Genomic DNA, 19,430 nt, shown 5'->3' on the forward strand with positions numbered 1-19,430 from the left:
CTCAGAGAATCTCTCCAATTTCCACGATTTCTTGGAGCTTTTTCTATATCTTTCTAAGCTGCTATTTTTTAAAAGGAAGAACGTTTCTATAGCCCTTGATCGTATCCGTGGAAGTATTTAATATATTCCAGAAAAGACCACCTTAAAAAAGTTAACAGAGTATATATTGTTAACTTTAAAAAATTAGTTAAAACACGCTCTCAATTTCTGCTCCAATGACACCTCGGTTAGGTTTAGTGCACTCCACCAAACATCCAAACTCATTAGCCTCGAAACCGATGTCGACATTTCCGCCGAATTTTTGCCATGAACCACCCAAATGACCGGATCGGTTTGGCTCTTGGGAAACGGAAAACGCATTCCTCTCTCTCCCCCCTCTTCCACCCTCACCCCATTTTTCTAAACCTCCTCATTTGTTGACGTCCACACGTAAAAAAAGGGTGACGAAAATCTCTCCCGCTCTTCACCGTCAATCTATTGCCGAAAGGAAACAGTAGCGCAACAAAAACAAAACCCCACAAAATGCCATGATTTCACATCCCAGCGGTCGGAAAACAAGAGCCCACCATACCAGCTTAATGTGGTGCTAACGTTTTTGGTTAGTCGTTTTTTTTTTTGTTTTTTTGCGCGCAAGATTTCTGATGCCTCACAATGGACGGATCTCCGTCGGTGTTGTTTCGGACGAAAGGTACCAGCATCAGGACGTTGCTCAACTGTTTTTTTTTTCCAGCAGCTCTCACAACCGGTTCGCGTGTTCACGCTGGGGCTGGGACGACACGAAGGAGGAACCACGATGAGGAAACACGATCAACGATCAAGAGTGCAACATGGCGATGTGGGGAAGGTTTGTGCGGAGATCGCCAAAAAAACGCACTACCCACTATGGCCGATGCTGAGATTCATGTAAAGGTTGTTCTTTCAAACACACCACCAATAACAACAGCAAAAAAACACCCCAAAATAACAACAACAAAAACACCCAAACTGACCAATTTGGTGGGAACTTGGCTAGAAATGTGAGGGGCTATAACCCCCTTTGCAAATGGCAACCGAACTCGCAATAAGATGCCATTGCAACCACTAACACAATGGCACACATTTTTCGGCAGTACATCTCACTGTTACACCGCACTCGAGCATCCCTTACCGACCGCCCGAACCCCCGTTCGTCCGATGGTCGGACTAGTAGTTCAACGTTCGGCTTCGAGGTAACTTCAATGCGATGGAGGCTTGTGTGTTGTGTTTTTTTTTTTTCGGTGGTACCTTAAGCAATCTCTGGGCGAAGGTCACTCAACGGGTTTTTTACTTTTACGTTGCGTTGCTTGCGTCCTTTCCGCGTGTTCACCCCCCCTTCGACACACACACGCTCTCTCTCCCTGTCTCCCTTGTCTCTCTATGTCGTCCATTTTGGCAGCCGAGATGCGTAACGAATCTCCCCATGAGATGCCGCCATCACTTAGCGGCACTAGGATAATCGACCTAGATGTGATTGAGCTTTCCTAAGGGGGGCCTAGGAGTTAATAAAAGCTAATGAGCTTACGCCCGGGGAAGGGTTTGGCTGGTTGATGTTGCAATTCCTTCCTTTAATATCCAACTGTTTCCAACAAACATGCTCACATATGGTCATGAAAGCATGCACAATGTATAATTATGTTTCAGTTTCATTTGCTGCTCTCGGTGAATGCTTTCATTATCTACGTTTTTTTATTGTGTTTTGTGCATTTTTCTTTCTTTATTTTCGAGTATTGTTATTATAGTTTTTATTTTTAAAAGTATTTTTTACATTTGTTTGCAATTTGTTTTAGTTTATTTGTCTTTTCTAATAATCTTACATGTTATTTTGTTTAATAGTTCTTGATTTAGTTTTTACTGTTTACTTTTTATCTTTTTTAATTGTTTTAACGATCAAAACTTTATTAACGTGGTTCATACTTTTTATCTTTATTTTCAATTCTACCGTCTTTACTGTATTCCTTGTCAATTTGTTAATACTTCGTTTCTTTTTTTTCTTTTTTATTTTTGTATTATTTTATATTCTTTCCATCTTGTTCTTTACTAACCGTGTCTCCCAATGACCGTCATAAATCGCAAATCAATTATTTGCCCGTTTATGTTTCACTACCGCAAAAAGGTGATTTTTCTTCGTTCGATTTTCCAACCTTGTGTACCGGCTGGTGGCTCTCTTGGCGCAGCGTTTCTAGCTGGCCAGTTCAACGCACCTTAAGAGGGCAAGGTCGCTCGGTGGCTCGATTTCCACGTGCACCGGGCACGGTTCAGTGCATCGCGTGGGTACGATGGATGGCCTACGCGTTTCGCCACCTCGAGATTTTCCGGCCACCCCAAAAAAACACGCTGGCGCACGCTTAGCGGAACGGATCTGGTTGCATTTCACGGATGAAGGAAATCAGCTGATTCGGCGACCGTTTCGGAAGCGAGCTATCCGATACAGAAACTCGGGGGACCCCCGATGGAATGAATGGACTGACTAACCGACTGGTCACGGTTGATGGGTTCCAGAAAATGAAAAATAAAAATAGAGAAAAAACACAAACACACAGTCCAACAACACTGAAATAGCTTTGAGGAACAGAAGCTATAACAACAACAAAAAATACACATAACAGCGCTACCGAAACAAAAACAACAAAACCGAATCACACCACCAGGCCAGCAAACGCTCAAGGTTGCGCTCAATCAGCTGTAGCCCCGCGCACCCCAAAAGGTGAGCAGCAGTGGGGCGCTCGTTTTGGAAGCGGTTTTATAAATTTGTCTTGTTTTATTTCGCGTTGTTTTCGGTTTTACGGTGCATTTTGTTTTCTTTCCGCCAAAAAAATCCATTACGCAATCGTGTCGCAAAACTACTGGGGCCCGCCCGGTCAGTTCAAACGCGCGTCACAAACTGTTGCTAAACTGCAAAACCATTTGCCTACGTCGGTGTCGGTAGCTTTCGGTTCGCTTCTTTCGCACTGTGCGGTGGGACCTTGAAAATTGGGTTTTTTGTTTTTACTGCTGCTGTTTTTTTTACTGTTCGGGGCCATTCCGAAGTCGCCACCGTTCGTTTGGATGCAAATTTATTTTTACCAATTAATCGATTTTGACCGTTGTCATTCGACACCCGAAGCAGATTGATCAGTAGGACCAGGGGGAGGATGCGTTTTTGGGGCGAAAATCTGTAACTGTTAATCAATGTTCATTCAGACAATAGTTTACTGTTTTTTGCCATTCTGCACACCTTTTCATTTTCACATTTTATCTAAAAAGTGTAAAATTTAAATGACGTTTTGCTTTTGCCAGTTGATCTCAAATACTCTGTCAGCGAATATTAAGTGACAAAGCTCATGTATTTTTTAAATGTTTTAGTAGTTGTTATTATTTCAATAATGTTACTAGACAAACAAATTTAATCAGCTTAAAATTTAGATAAAATAAAATATTTTTATTAGATAACCACAACCATATATGACAGCTGATAGTCGTCAAACAATAAAAAAACTGCGTTAGAAAAACTTAACTCTCTTCCTCATGTGCAGGTGTGAATGCTCTAAAAATGCACAGCAAATTAAGGGTGACCATTTGTAATTTTTGCACCGACACAATGCTTCCTATCACCACCCCCTTCTTATCGCTAGGGTCAACGAAATTGCTCTATAAATTAATGGCATCACATATGATGCATCTACAAGCGAATCGAACCCATGCCGTTGACCGCTCGATAGTCGAACGGCACAAATGCAATCAGCTCACTTTCGGGTCGTATCGTACCGGGGGGATGGGCGGCTTAAAATCCGCTTCCTCCCAAAGATGCAATCGCATTCATCTGATCTCATTGATCATGGTGAACGTCCGGGAAGATCGTTGCTGCTGCTACTGCTGCTACTACTGCCGCGCACTGACGAAGACAAACACGGGCTGATGATGATCGCTTTTTGATTGAAATCAACCCCCCATAGGGTGGAAGGGAAAAAGGGCGGTGGGTGTGTGTGTAAGGGGTAACGCCCATCTCAGGAGGTTAAGCACTGTTAAAAAAAAAGTGCAACGTTGAAGAGGCGGCCACTCATTTCGCATCAAGATCAGAACGATGCAAACGGGAGAGAAAAAAAAACGCGCACACGAGAAGCTCCACATCCGATCGCATCCCAGAAGAAAACCTACGCACACACACGCGCGCGCGCGCATACCACTCCGTCAAGCCCATTCGTGCGTGTGTGTGTGTGTGTGTGTGTGTGTGTGTGTGTGTGTGTGTGTGTGGCGCACATTCAGCTCTCGCAGACGCCGGAGCGAAGTGCAGCAAAGTGACGAAGACGACGACCATGCCGGGAGGGTGAATTCGCGCGCGCATTGCGAACGCGCCGCAATCGCAGCCTTGAATTCGTACGTCGAACTGCAGCAGAAGCAGCAGCAAAATGGGCAGTAGCAAGAGCGTAGTTTACTACTCTACGAGACGCGGTAAATGTATATAAATATAGCTCTATTGCACTCCGCTAGTTGCCACTCATTGCTGCAATGTGCCCGCACCAGCACTCACTTACCCCCCACACACAAGCCACCATTTTTGTCTTTTCCTGACCGCGCTCGCGCACACAGACAGACGTGCAGCGCTCGTGAAACGGCGGTGGTCGGCAGATCAATTCTCCCTCCGCTTTTGCTTTGTGTCGTAGCCATGTTTTGGTGGTGCATTTGGAGAAACCGGACGGGAACGATGGCAGCTCGCAACAGTGCAGTGTGCAGCTTTCGCGTTCACGCAATCGCCTTTCGGGGTTCATCTCTTTATTTCTACGAAAGGCCGTTGCTGAAGGGTGTGCAGGGTGGGAATGTGGGGAGGGGGGATTGAAGTTTGCGAGAAGAACGAACACTCCGACGGTTGACCATATGCTGGAGTACCGTCGTCTGTCTGTTGCGGAGGCATTGGGACGAAATGTTTTTTTTTCCTTTAGTAAATCCTTTAGAACGGTTTTATTTGGTATGATCCTCAAAGAGTGGTTGATCATGTTCTGACGTTGTTTTTTGTGTAATTTTGCCTGCAATTTTTAAAACTATTATGTTTTTTTTCTTTTCTGAGAAATAACAATATTTATTCTATATATTTTTAATTTTAATATTTCTTAACATATTTTCCGTGTGGTTAATGAGTTGTTAACGTTCCTAAAAAAAATATTTTTAAAACGTCAATAAGTGTTTTTTGCGTAATTATTTTATATGATTTTAAGTATATTTAATTTTTAGTGAAGAGAATTCAAATAAAGTAATAAAAAAGGAAAAAACTAAATTGTCTTCCCCGGACTTGGAGGGCGTGTAATCAAATCTTTAAAACTATTTTTTGATCAATTGCCGTTAGAACTTAAACTTTATAAGTTAATGACAGCAAAATTTAAATTATTTTAAATTGACAGACATATTAAAGAACACTTCGGATCCACTGGTAAATGTTCCTAACGGAACATTATTTTTTTAAATAAATATCCTGGAATTGGAATAAAGAGTTGGAATAAAATGTTCAACTCTACAAGCACCTATGCCGGGATCGATGTACCAAAGCCCTTCTGGTGACATTCCTAAACAAAATCCAAACGGGAGCTTTCCTACAATGCTTCACTATCATAATTCTTATCCACCTAGACGCCAGCACGGTGTTGGCTAAAGCAGCTCAGCTAAACTTGTAGCAAAGCAAAAACGAAAAACGACACCATCTTAAATCTCTCCTCCGTATGGTTTCTTTGTACCGTCACGTCGTCGTGTGCTTAACCTCAAGCAGCTCGAGCAAAAAACCTGCAAAGCTTTGATCTTAATCATTCGATTGCACCAATTGAAGCACCTCGTGCTACAAAGGAAAACGGACGCTTCTGCTACGACCAGCGAGATAAAGAAACACCCTCCTGTCGCACCCATCTATCCTTTCTACCCCCATCAGAAGAAAGGCCAGGGAAGGAAAGCGAGCCACTCATTCATTCAAATCGTTTCCTTATCTATGCTACCAGGGGGTGTACTCACCCTTCTGTTTCTGTTTTTCGTTCTTATTTTTTTCTTTGTATTTCGTAAGTCGATTTTACTGTCTTCCAAATCGCTTCCTATCTGGCAACCATTCCTGCCGTGACCAGTGCCACAATATTTGCATCCTAGACAGGACAGGGCGGAAAGACGGAAACGTTCGACACCAAAGGAAAAAGGGTAAGGGCACTCTTTGGGGGCATTTGTTTTGATTTGCATTTCCTCCCTACTGGTGTTTGCCTTGCGAAGGGAATCGTTAACCTTACGGGCACGTTTTCGCAAAGTGGATGGAAATAAAGCAAACCGTCTAAATCATGTACCTACCCCAAATACACGTATATTAACGATGCTACTAACACCACCGCCAGGCGATGTAAAGCAATATCGACAAAACTGCAAAAGGTGAATGAATTGGCAAGCTGAGCACGATTCCTGGTGCTGGGTTATTGGTTTCTTTATTGAAAGCGGTGTGTGAGCGGTTGAGCGGTTTACTTTTCCGCATGTAATTCTTATCGGTCAGTGTCGATCGATTTTGCACATCCGGATGTGATTATGATTAGCAATAGGAACGATGCAGAGGATCGAAATGGGATTCATTCATTACGATCTTTCTTCGGTGGTTTTCGACTTGTTTGGACTTTGCGTCTCTAGAAGGAAAATATTTCACACTTTGTTTGCTCGGCCTACGGCCAACATATCGCAAGGATTATCCCTCATGAATAATAATGCTGCTGTAACGAGCGCTTCCCACCGCCATCAACAGTTCAATGCGCATCGGAACGAATCTTCAATCGTGCCGTTGTAATGTATTGATTTATTTCAAATGCAATCAGCACGCGCTCGAAGAATGATCAATCTAAACCAAATCAGCTGTTCTAGAAAGTTATCTTTTTCGACCCATCCATAACCTTTAGCATTGTGTCTTTTTTTTTGGCTAGAAGGGATTGTAAAAGGACGTTGTTTTCATACTCGTGCCAGTATCTTTCCGCGATCCATAAAACATGCAACCGTGAGTGTGAATAGAATAAACATAAGGAGGTTCTAGCCCGATGAAGGTGAATGTTGATAACACCAGCGCCTACACACGGTCACTTCAAATTCGAATGCTTTTTACATATTTATCCACACTTTGCCTGTTGTCGAATGCTATGAAGTGATGTTCTCGAAATAGGAATGTGCAAGGTGTTTATTTAAATGCATTTCAATTACATCAAAAAACCAACCAAACAACCACGATAAAATACTCTTCTGTTTGCAGCATTACATCGGGTTGATTTCACACTAACTGGGTCAGCTGGTACGATGAAGCGTAAATCCATCATATGTGTACCAAAAATTACGATCCATCCCCTACCCTTTATTATGCATGAGCCGGCTGGGCTGGATAAATCCCAACTGTCACCCATAAAGCAAGCAAACAAACGTATCGTCTTCCTCTCGTTTTTTGTTGGATTCGAACGCTGACCATTGCATCCTAGATACATCCAGCAAATGTGCCCACCCCCCCGAGCGAGGTGTACGGATGGTGAAGGTTTTTATTGGAGATAATTTTCGCGACACCATCCGCCAAACCACCGGTAGACTGGGTGCAGCGCATACGGCATCCCGCCGAGACAAAGTTTTGCCATAAAAATAAACAACTGACCAGCCTGTTAAATTGGAAGTGTCCCCCACTCTCTCCCTCCTTCTACTGCTTGTTGTTCTATACGTCTTTCAAATCCTCCGATGTGCACAATTTGCGCGAAGACGAAAGAAATGGCGAACACAAGATGCACAGAAGAAAAAAAAAGTTGGCAACAGACGGGCCTGTAAAGTGGGTCATCATCATTATATGATTTCGATTCGGACCGTCAAACTGCTCATTAGATTTTACGACTTCAGCCCAAATCCTGGTCAGTTGCATGCAGAAGCTAGGAATTAGTTTTAATTAAAGTTATTTAATGTTTTGTTTTTGCTAATATTTCCTCCAGCAAAATATAAAAATCGTCTCTTCCGTTGTGTCTCTTTCACAGATCTTTACAATCCATTATTCATAATTTCCATTTTCACCCATTCATACGATCCATGCAGCTGGTTGTATGTATTGCTCGCCTACCACCCTAGCAGATTGTTTACACGATTTGCGTGCCAATGATTAAGTGCGCGAATTGATACGCCTGACTGCGGACAAGCTGTTTTCATTTTCACGCCACATCACATCCCCGTTTTTAATCGAACAAAATGGTAGGAATATTCGTTCGGCAACGGTTCGGAAACAGGGAACAGGGCTACGTCACCGACACAAGAACGTGCTTTGTTTTTCGTTCGAACGCAGCAAATCTTCCTCTACCCCCTTGGTCGGTGCAGCACGGTTGGAGCGTTAAATTTGGGTCAAATTTGTCAGCTTCAGTAAAATCTCCCACTATGCCAGGATTAAAAGCGCGTAGAGCAACACGCATCCCCATTAGTCCGTTGACAGGTCGATGAAATTTCATCGCTATATAATGGTTTTAATAAGAGCAACAACGACAATAACAAAAACAACAAAAAAGTGAAAAATAAAATTCATAAAATTTGCCATCAACGGTAATGGAGACGCATGGTGCTTCATTCTTTCTAACTGGCTGCGTACGTGATCCAGGTCAGTTCGGTCAGTTACCGTTCTTGTGTTTTGTGTAGCGCGCCCTTTGTTAGTGGCATTTCCGTACCGGAATATTGATCTCATTAACCCAAAACCATTGCTCCCCGTTGCACTAGCCACACAACATATACGAAACGAAAACGTGACAGTGGAAAAAGCCGCCAACAAAACTACTGAAACGGAGGGTGGCAATAGAAATATTTGCAAGTTCGTTTGCCTCTATTCGTGCTGGTGCATCGTACGAAATCCCACACGTTTGTTTCGTTCCGTGCGTCCGCTCAAAGCCATTCTGGGATGATGGCAACACGAAGCTTAAGTATCGTTTCGGCTTCATTTGGAAGAATATTTATTAATCGTAGTCGATGAGCGTACGGGTGATAAAAATTAATTCACTCAATCTTCACCAACCCAGTCGGTTGCAGTTCTTCGGCGGTTTGATTTCTTCTTCTGTTTTGCTGTTCATCTGCTTCTTGCTTCTGTTACAATGTGTGAACCCTCCAAGAAGCAGAATCTTTATTTTGTTTGTAATATTTGTCATAAAACAATTTTGTTGACAAAATCCTATTAAATTTGTAAAAAAAAGCTTTTATTAATTAATTAAAATTAATATCCCATATATATCTTCCACTAGTGATGCTATATGGCAAGAATTTCGGAACCATCACGATCCTTTAAAGTACTCTTTAGATGCAAATGATTCGGAATAATATTCCATCTATTTCCTCGACGTGCTTCCCACCCCATAAACAGAGCTGCGTTACAGCAGGCGCCAAAGTAGAATGGGTATCTAGTGTAAATGACCTAATTGTTTAATAAATATTGCACGTTCGCACCCTTTCCACCACATCCGGACACAGCGACAGTTTCCTCGCTCGCTCTCGCATCATCATTTCCTTCGAACGCATCGGATTCGATCCGTTCCGATCCAGTCCGCATCTGCATCCGCGGCAAATCGAATGCATTGCTGCATGCGTCAACCCCAACCTATAAGTGTGTATTTTTTGTTTTGTTTTATTTTCAAAATAAGGCTAAAGAATTACATTTTCTTCTTCTGCTTCACATTCTTGCCACATCCGAACCACGGCTACCGAACCGGAGTGGAAAATGAGCTGCAAAACGGGGTGGATGTGATTTTTATTAATAAAACAGAATAGCGGATCCATCCCGGCAGACCTGAAACCGGCATCATGAGTAGCAGATTGCATACTGCAACGTGACAACGTCAACGACAATATTGCGTACCCCGGAATGGTGGTGGCGGTGAAGATGACGTTTGAAAAATTACCATCGTTGTCATCGACGATCGTAAAGATGACGCGCGTTGTTTGTTTTTCAATGCGTTTGCCCCTTTTTGCATGTTGCGGTGGGGAGGAGGAGAGCAAAAATGGTTCCAGCGACGGACGACCTCCATCGGATGCGGTAGGGCCTGAATGAAATCTGTCCAGGAAATTGGGACATCTGCAGTCGGCAAGATGCGTATGCGTTTGCATTGCGAAACGCGGTGGTGTAAATTTGCATGTCTTTTGCTATTTTGGTTGTGCTGCTGCATTAATAATATAAGAGTTTGATGTCTCAACGTTTAAAATCATCCCTAAACAACCCAAAATGAATTGAGAAAAATTAGACTGAACGTCAAGTAATATCAAAAGGAGTAATAAAATAGAAGACAACTTTCAATAAAATTTTACGCATTTTAAAGGAATTCATCCATCAACACGTGTGTACCGGGTGGATACAAACACCCTTCATAACCTTCACGTTTGCTGTCGCAGTATACTGCACTTTTCCGCCAATTACAAAACCGAACGAGAAATATAATTGCCACAATACAAACGGTCTAAAATTTACGGCATACATTAGCAGCACCTAACAACACGCAGGTCCTCATCAATCGCACGCTGACAGCACAAACCTTTCGGTCCATTACCGATTACATCCTTGGCTTTGAGGGGGAAAACAGATCCTCCCCGAGATTCGGACAACAAATATAAAAGGAACGGTCCGATATGCGTCTTACACTTCTTCTATTTCATTACCCAACCGGCCCCGGATGTGACTCACAAGTAGCGGCACAATGAATTATGGCATCGTAAAATGTGACACTTTTCCGTGGCGACAACCATCCAACCCAGTTAGTACTCAATTTTGTCTCGCCGCTTCCGTGTATTGGCAGCCTTGACGTGGGAAAATGGGGAAACCATCAAACATCGCTCAGAACCGGGCAGACGCCTCATCTTCTCTTGCAATTCCATTGCTCGCTTATTTCGTTTACTCTCTTACCCCATCACACGATGGGCTGCTTTGCATGGAACGCATCTTTTCGTACAGAGGGAACGCTAGACACGGCGTGAGAGATAAAAATCGCTTTAACATTCATCATTGGTTATTATGGGTTTTCCGTTTTTCTAGGTCTAGGCTGAATTCAAATCAAGTACCGTGCGCGTGCGCAAGCATACGCCTAGTGCCCGCCCCGATGTGCCCGAACGTCTTGCATTGGAGCGCCCACCTCCAATTTGGCCGGCTCGGCAACGGTTTTCTTAGGTGCTGGCGTTGTTCGATGGTGTTAGCATTAGATGTGATGTGCTGCATGTGTGCTGAACAAATGGAGGAACCCGCCTCACAGTGCGTTTCTGTTGCACGTTCCCATTTGCGTATTTGTTCGTGCGCTCGCTGTATCGCGGTAGCTGGTAATAAAAGCATTAAATCTAACACATCAGCTAAACGATGAAGCAATACTACCTTACTAAGTAGGCAATAAACTTAAAATGATTCATAATAACGAACAGCTCATAATATATTACTTAAGAGTGGTCCCACCAACCATTCATTTGTTCAATTATATAAAAATGTCATAAAAATTTGGATGTTTAAATAATGTAACAAAATTATCAAAAGAAAATAAGTCTTTTCTGTGTTACTTAGGTATATAGTTTAGAGTTTATAGTGCTGGTTGGAAATTACAGTTCCGTCATCGTTTTTTCAAAAGAATGTTAAATGACATTCCCCATGACAGCAAACACGTAAAATAGTTATCTGGCCCTTGATAAGTGACGTTCTACTGTGGCTCATAATGGAGCACCTAGAAGTAGTCCCACGAAGTCATCAATTTTAAGAGGAAAGCTGATATTTTCAACATTTACCCTATTTTAATCTATAATAAGCTTTCGGGAAAAATTGTCTGGAGTCCTTTGCTACAGTTTGAGAATAAATTAACAAATGATTTATATTTAAGGATAATAAATGAAGTTAAGCAATATGATTGATATTTTTCAAAAAAATATAAAAATTACATACTTATTGAATTATCAAACCTCATTGATTACACCTCGTACTAACCAAAGCAGTGTTTATGTCAGTACGCATTCGGACCATTTACATTTTACTTTCCACCCAACCACCTTCTAAAATGTTCATTCGCGTAACAAAAAAATAAAACACCACTGGAAAATCGCACGCATCAACGCAAAAAAGGCAGCATAATTACTCATTAATTAAAACAACTGCTGCGTAGCAAAAACAAGAAAATTACACTTCTCTTCCCATCTCCCATGGGCTTCGGCGCTGGCCGCAACAAACCGCAGTGCCATACCTGTTGTCGCTGATGATCGATTTCTCTTGAGCGTCTTCTAAGCCTGCCAACGCTTAGAAGACGCATCTGTCTTTCACCGAACGGGGAAAACACAACTTTTCTTTTCACGCACATTTTCTCCACTGCATGCGCCCATGTTCGATCTTCCGAGAAAAGTGAGTGAGCGGTGAGGGGAGCGGCGGCAGCGAGGCGACGGGACATATGGAATGCAACTGCATCTTAGGTTGCAGCGTGACGTCATGGTGTGCGCAATGCCGCACACGGGAAGGGCAGTGGGGGTGGTGAAAACTGGATCATTCTCCCCCCATGTGCAAAACACCACCCAGCGCACCCATTGATGCAGAGCTCTCGGATGCTCTGATTCACTTTCATCTCCATTTCCAACCGGTCGGGCGGGTGCAACTGCAGTCGCAAGTCGGGAACTGCATTAGCAAAGCGCAGTACGGGAGCGTGGTGGAAAAAGTGTCCATCACTTTCATCTTCACCATCAGCACTGCAAGGGAGGCGGTGAGGATTTTCTTTTCTCTTTCGTTTCGGATCCGTTTGTGGTTTGGTGGAATCGAGGTCAGCGCGAAGGTTTAAAGTTGGTCAATAGTTTTCCGGTTTCTTTCCGGCATTAGTGTGCCTGGTGTTTGAGGTTACACTGTTCACATTTGATTGACAGCGCTTGTAATGTCGATTGGGTTAAGCGGTCGAAAGGAAAACTTTCACCAATATTAATTATTTAATCTTTTTTTTTGCAATACATCCCTAGAGTTTTTTAAGGAGTTTTTTTAAACTACAGCAATAGACTAAGGTGTACTAAATGAACCTTTTTTCACCTTGATTCACACCTCATTACATTCCACCACAACACCTTGCATAATGCAGCCCGCATCGTACGGGGTGATAATTTATCGGCACCGGTCAGAAAATCATACAGTAGCCCTTCTACCATCGGGCTTCACTTATTTACGGCCGTCGCGAAATAGTATTCGCGCACCCTTTTCCATTCAAACACCGCTCAGTCTCAGCACACTGTAAACCTGCAACGCGCGCGCGCGAAGGGCTCTTAGATTAGGTGTCCATTCATACGAAATTCAATTTATCAATGTCCTTACGATTACCTAAGAAAGCCCTAGCCCAGCTAGAATAGAAGGGTGCTTGATTTAGTACGGGCGCTAAATGTGGAACAGCATGCGAACACAATTCTAACGATGCGATTCGTTAATCGCTTGAACGTTCTTCCGATAGTCAACCTGTTTCATGCCCGCAAACACCCTCTCTTAGGTGTATTTTAACCTGATTTATAGACATGGAAGCGGGCAAAAAGAGAAGAAAAAAAGAATCGTAGTAAAGATGACCAACTAATTCCGAATGCAATAAGACTGGCTGGCAAGCACGAAACCAGCGCACCATAATTGAGCCTCTGGGACGTTTAATAATAGGCTTTTGAGTGTATTGAATCCACATTTTGCAGCCGAATAAATCAATTTGAAACTTACCTTTGATTTAGTGTGTGACTAGATGCTTCACACACTCAATGCATCATTTTCTCCCTTCACTTTTACCTGCACGATGGGTAAGAATGCAGCTGTATACTGACCAATAATTAGGTACGAAAATCAAAATTTTATAAAATAAATTAAACGTTTCATTTCCACGTTTCAAGCGGCAGACTGCGATTGCTACTAATCCCTTTTGCACCTACAATTGAATTAAATGCTCCTACCCTCGCCACCCTTACTTGCCCGTCTTAACACTCGCGCTAGAGATCTGATTGCATCATCACAACTGTCTAGCCACACCGTTGATCGTCAACGGTTAAAGTGCATTTAACTGTGCCGCACCATGGAGACGCCCGGTATTAGCAACCCTCCCAGTTCACCCAGACACACCGTAGTGCTGTCTGAAAATGATTTTACTTCGAAAAGATCGTTAATTGAGACGTTGCCATTTTGACCGCACCCAGTTCCACAGCGAGCCCCGTTTCAACTCCGCTTTAAGCGGACTCACAGTTTGGCTGTAAAACGCGGTTGGAGGAGCAAAACTGAAAAAAAGATGGAAAAATGATTGATGAAGTGCGGCATATATAATGCTTCTCCTGTAATGTTGTGTATGTGTGTGTGTGTGTGTGGGGTGTGAAAATGTGCGAGTCTGTTAGGTAAAGTTCATGAAATGATTAGCCGCACATCAATAGTCAGCCAATCAGTGTGTATTTTTCTCGCCCAGAACGTGTATTAATCATGTTATTAGTTGACGCTTTACGAAACAGCCAGCTGCGTAACAACGGAGTGGGTTTAAAAGGGGGCGTTTTCGAGTTCCAAATTAGCAAATTTCAAGATGAGAATAATTCTAGGTAGATTTGGGAATGCTCCAGAAGCTGGAAGAGGATTCGAGATCTACCTAAAAACATTCCAGTTCAACTTGCAACAGAATGCAAAAACGCATTTCGCTACTTGAAACTGCAGGTATTTTGTGGTAAAGAAAAAAAAATATTTGGTTTATAACAAATATTTATGAGTAAATATTCATATTCTCTCATATTTTTCGTCAAATATTTGCACAAACAACAAACGTCCCATTCATGAGCGTAATTATTTACATTTGTCTTTGGACCACAAGTCGTACCGCATTTGTGTCAAATATCCCACCGTTTACCTCATTTTCCCTCCCCATAAATCAATCCAATCTTGCGTGACGGACATAAACTACATGCAACATTATTTCTCGTACGCTCCTTAATGTGTGCAATGTCTCATTAGATCAGCATCACCTACCCAGGCTGACCTACATAGAGAGAACTTCTTGAGAACACAGTTTGTCCTTCTCCTTCCTTCCCATCCTCACTCTCTCGCTCTCTTTCTTACCCTCCCCCAAAAAAGGGATCAAACAGCGGAAGAAGTTTTCGTCCTCGGTAGAGACGGAAACGCATCGAGTCGATGACAATTGATGTGTTTTCTTTCGTGTCTACAACGTGCCAACATTTTCCCCCAATATGCGGTGCGGTAGGTCCCGGCGGTTTTTTTTTGTCGGAAGTGATCTACTACTCTCCCCACAGATCCGTTTAATGATCATCAGAAAATACTTGTTTATTTTTTGAGTTTAGTTTTTTTTTCTTGTTTGCCGCCACCGATTAATCGTCCGAAAATAGGTGACCGTCACTAAAATTGAAGTTTCCTCTGGTGAGTAGAGAGTTTGGACAGTTCACATCAAACGGGGTATGTTAAGCAATAAGCCGTCACCTATATTTATTCACTACCAACCAGAATTCTCTTCCTCCCACAGCCGAGAAGGGGATGTGAGATGGTCCTTTATAGCAAAAAAAAAAACTTCACCATTCATCCCGCGTACACCAGAGAGATCAAGTCCCAGACATCGTTAAATGTCACCCTGCGTCATCGTGCGCGGGTGTCCCGGCACACTATCACTTTTGCAAAGCGCGTAAACTAGTTCAACCTTCTTCTGCTTCCTTCACACCCCTCGATACGTCTCCCCCTTCACCCGGTTAAGGGAACCGGAAGGCCATCCAAAAAGGGCCCACATTCCGCCTGTCGGTGAGCTTTACTTTCCCACTTGGCTCACACGCTCGTACGCTAAATATAAATTCGTACAAGTCGCCGCGTGAATGAGTCGTACTGCTGGGAGCTGTTGCTTTATTTACCTTTTTTTTTGTTTTCATTTTGGGGGATGTCTTTGCAGACGAATGTTGTTTTCTTTTTCTTCATCTTCGGTTTGTGATGCTGCAGTCGATCTCGGGTTTTGTAAGGTTTCGTCGCGGTGGAAGATGAATCGATAAACAGGTGTCAAAGGTACTGCTGCAGGGCAGATCGCAGACTGTTGGACGCTGTACGTTTTGAAGGGTTTGTCGCTATTTCGATGAGCCGTGGTCACACTAGAAGCCGTGGCTTTCTCGGGGGTCGAAGGGGGTGTCTTCTAGCGAGCATAAGAAATGTTACACAATACCAGAATGATGAAGCGAAATGGGTTTAAAATAGTGTTTCAAGTGGGTCGTTTATTCGATTAAATTTATTCAAACTATTTTTAATATTTTTTTTTATTTTACATGATCGCGGCTTTAACCGTATTGTCAGCCGCAGAGGGCTGAAGTAATACCAGATATTCCGACTTTTTTTTTTTAATTCATATATTTTTTTTATATTTATTTTTTGAATATAAATTCACCCATAAAAATATGATTTCATTCACATTCTAGTTGGCACATCTGTCCAAATTATGCGACCGTAATTCCATCTCTCCGTCTCTCCTTCCCTCTCTCCCTCCCTGAACATCAGTGCAACATAAAACATCTTTCAACTGGTGCACCATCACTACCCACCACGGTGCATGGTTTAGGTTTAACCCCATTCGACAGGGGTGGGTGCTATTAATTATCCACCAAATCCACATTTAGCAGTAGGAAGACCCACCGTCTCAATCTACACCGTGAAGGGAATGGGATATTTCTAGCCGTAAACCGTCGGTTGGCAGTTGGAATCTAGATCAATACCATCTATTTTCGGGATGGACGACCGGGTTACACACTGTCACCGACGGTCCGGCCCGATTGAGCCGGATTGCGGAACCATTGCACGGTAAATGGGCCACACTGCTGGTTTTATGCGGGACGTTCTTCGCCATGTTTTTTTTCGGTCGACTAAATCATCAACTGTTGTGCCCTTACGGTTGATACGATGACCCTGGCGCTTCGAAATAAACGATAAGCTGTGCAGGAAGAAATAAAAAAGGAAAATTGTGCAATTGCTTCAATAAAGATGTTTAATTTAGGGTTTTTCTTTTTAATTTTCAACACAGTTTTGTTATAAAACTATCTTTCAAGAAAAAAAAAACAAAGATTAATTATCTACACCCGCGATACATTCTTCTAACGCTCACGCACGAAATGCACCGATAAGTGCATTACCGAAAGCGATGCATTTCACTTCCCATTCGGTAAACGATAGCCAACATTCCGCTTCGCGTGGAGAAAAGCATCTCCCCCATTTTTGCAGCGATCAACTTTCATCGTTGCATGCATGCAGTACCGGAGCTTCTGCATCCAACAAACAAACCAACGATAACAAAAAAACCCACATTTCCATCGAACAATTAACTCATTACCGGGCGGGCAAGCTGATCGCTTTCCCGATGCATGCACCGAGCGCGGATGCATCCTCGGCAATGAATGGATGCACCAGACACGATAAAACTGCACCGATGCATTGCGAAAACGGCTAATCATAAGCGATCGATCGCGACACCAACACTGACGCTGGTTGCATTTTCTTTTTCCTTCTACTTCTTTTCCAACCCCTTTTATGCTCGGTTCGGTCGGTTGTGTGCAGTTCCGTCATTTGCCAATTGAAGGCACCGAAATCACACTTTCCTTCGTTCTTTCTTTCCGTTTTCGCGTTTCGCTTTCTATTGAATGCAGTTTCGCATTCGTGCTGCAGCTTCGCGGATGCAAGTGTTGTGCATCCGAGATGGCAAAAGAAAAGCGTCACTATGAGAGGGGGTGGGGGGTGGAATTTTACTCCCTTACTCTTCCGTCCCATTTCCCTGCTCCGACAACTACAATGATGCTGTTTTGCCATAATTTTCCCACTCTTCTTTCTTACCGCGAGAATAATCAAATGCGAGAGAAAATAAAATTATGCTTGACGGATAAAAAGAAAAAAAACAGGAAAACCCGGGAAACTCTACGCGCATTGGGAGGAAAATGTGTGTGAGGTAAAAATTGTTCGTGCTAATGTTTATGGTCTAGTTCGGGATTTGGCGTTGTGTTTACGATGCTATCCGATCTGGTCCCTTTCATTGTCACACACCGTCTGTTTGATGTTTGCCACTGTTGCTGACGGGGGGACGCCGCTACTGTTGTAGGGACGTGTTTATGGGAAAGTTGTTAATCGTTGTGATGGTGCAAAAAGTATCGCATTAGATCGCAACCGGTTTTTTTGTTGTTGTCGCTGAGAGTATCTGACTGATTGAACTACTGACTGACTGACTGACTGACGCAATTGAGCAGATCGTAAATTGAGTTGATTATAAATAAAGGGCAATCAAGAGATTTTTTTCTTCTTTTTAATGTGAACAATATTTACAATAAAAATACTAATAAATCTTTTTTATTTTTATTTTCAGATGAAATTAAATATCAAGGTAAGCACAAATAAACTAATCAAAAACTTTTAAGATCAGAACACCCTATCTTCGATCGTTGATTGATCATCTTTATTCAATATCTTTATTAATATCCGAGATATAAAAATATTTTGTTCCAGAACAAGAGGACGTAATATTTTTTGACAACTTCAAAACTAAACCACTAATTTATCGTTTCTATTTTATTAAATTTCAATACTTTATAGTTTATTAGTTCTTCATCAGCAAAAAGAATAAACATCCGTGTTCAACATGTCTTTTCCTCCTTTTATTCGTGTCTGAATTCTGTGTCGAAAAAAAAATCCCATTTCAGATGGATTAAGAACAGATGTGTAAGAAAATATGCTTGAAAACTGGCAAAAACATGCAAACAAGCGTCGAATATCGTCTTGTGACTGCAAGCGCATGTACCGTTCGAACCACCGGCAAAACCCAACCGAAATGATTAATTCATTCATCTTTCGCTGATTAAATTACTACATTCCAGCAAAGAATCGCGTTCCATTGCCATCGTCTTACGTCAGGAGCATAACGATGAGTGATGCTTTTATATTGCCGGTCCGCTTTTTTTCGGTGGTTTTCGGTGCTTGAGTAGTGAAGGGAAATGGATGGGTGCTTTGGGGGGGTGGTTTTTTTTCTCAATGCCCCCTTTCCAGTAGTTCAACGATCTCAAGCAATTTACTAAAATGTTTCAAACATCACATTACCTAAACAATTAAAAGGAAAATTCTTTTTTGCCATAAAAATAGACACATTTTCTTTCCAGCGCCTGTGTCTCTATGCCTCTCTACGGGTTGACCCTAAAGAATTTTCACCCCTTTTAATCTATTGGTTGCTAACACTTTTACCTGTGCTGTGTCCGCTGACCGACGAGGGTGAGTTTTGAATCATCAGACCTATCTGTCTGAGTTGGACTGTCCCACGTCGGGGTGCGTGGGGGTGGGTTACAGTGTCTTTATTCAAAGCTTCATTAAATAGTCATTTCAAATTAATATCAACCCCACCCGATGTCTCCCATCGTCACCCCTGGGGTGGGGTGTGGGAGGTTTTTCCTTGGGGGGGTGGTTGGATTCCAAGTAGGCTCACGCTGGAACC

General features: G+C 42.6%; 1 protein-coding gene across 1 annotated transcript in view; it reads left to right on the top strand.

The window, feature by feature from the left end:
* LOC125771280 (ecdysone-induced protein 74EF) overlaps window positions 1-19,430 on the top strand; it is a 218,097-nt gene that overhangs the window by 130,596 nt on the left and 68,071 nt on the right. Inside the window, exon 5 of the mRNA XM_049441748.1 lies at window positions 18,315-18,332. Within this exon, the coding sequence (XP_049297705.1) occupies window positions 18,315-18,332 (18 nt within the window). The remainder of the gene's footprint in view (window positions 1-18,314; window positions 18,333-19,430) is intronic.

The sequence above is a fragment of the Anopheles funestus genome, chromosome 3RL (assembly GCF_943734845.2).
Source record: "Anopheles funestus chromosome 3RL, idAnoFuneDA-416_04, whole genome shotgun sequence".
In the NCBI taxonomy this organism is placed as follows: Eukaryota; Metazoa; Arthropoda; class Insecta; order Diptera; family Culicidae; genus Anopheles; species Anopheles funestus.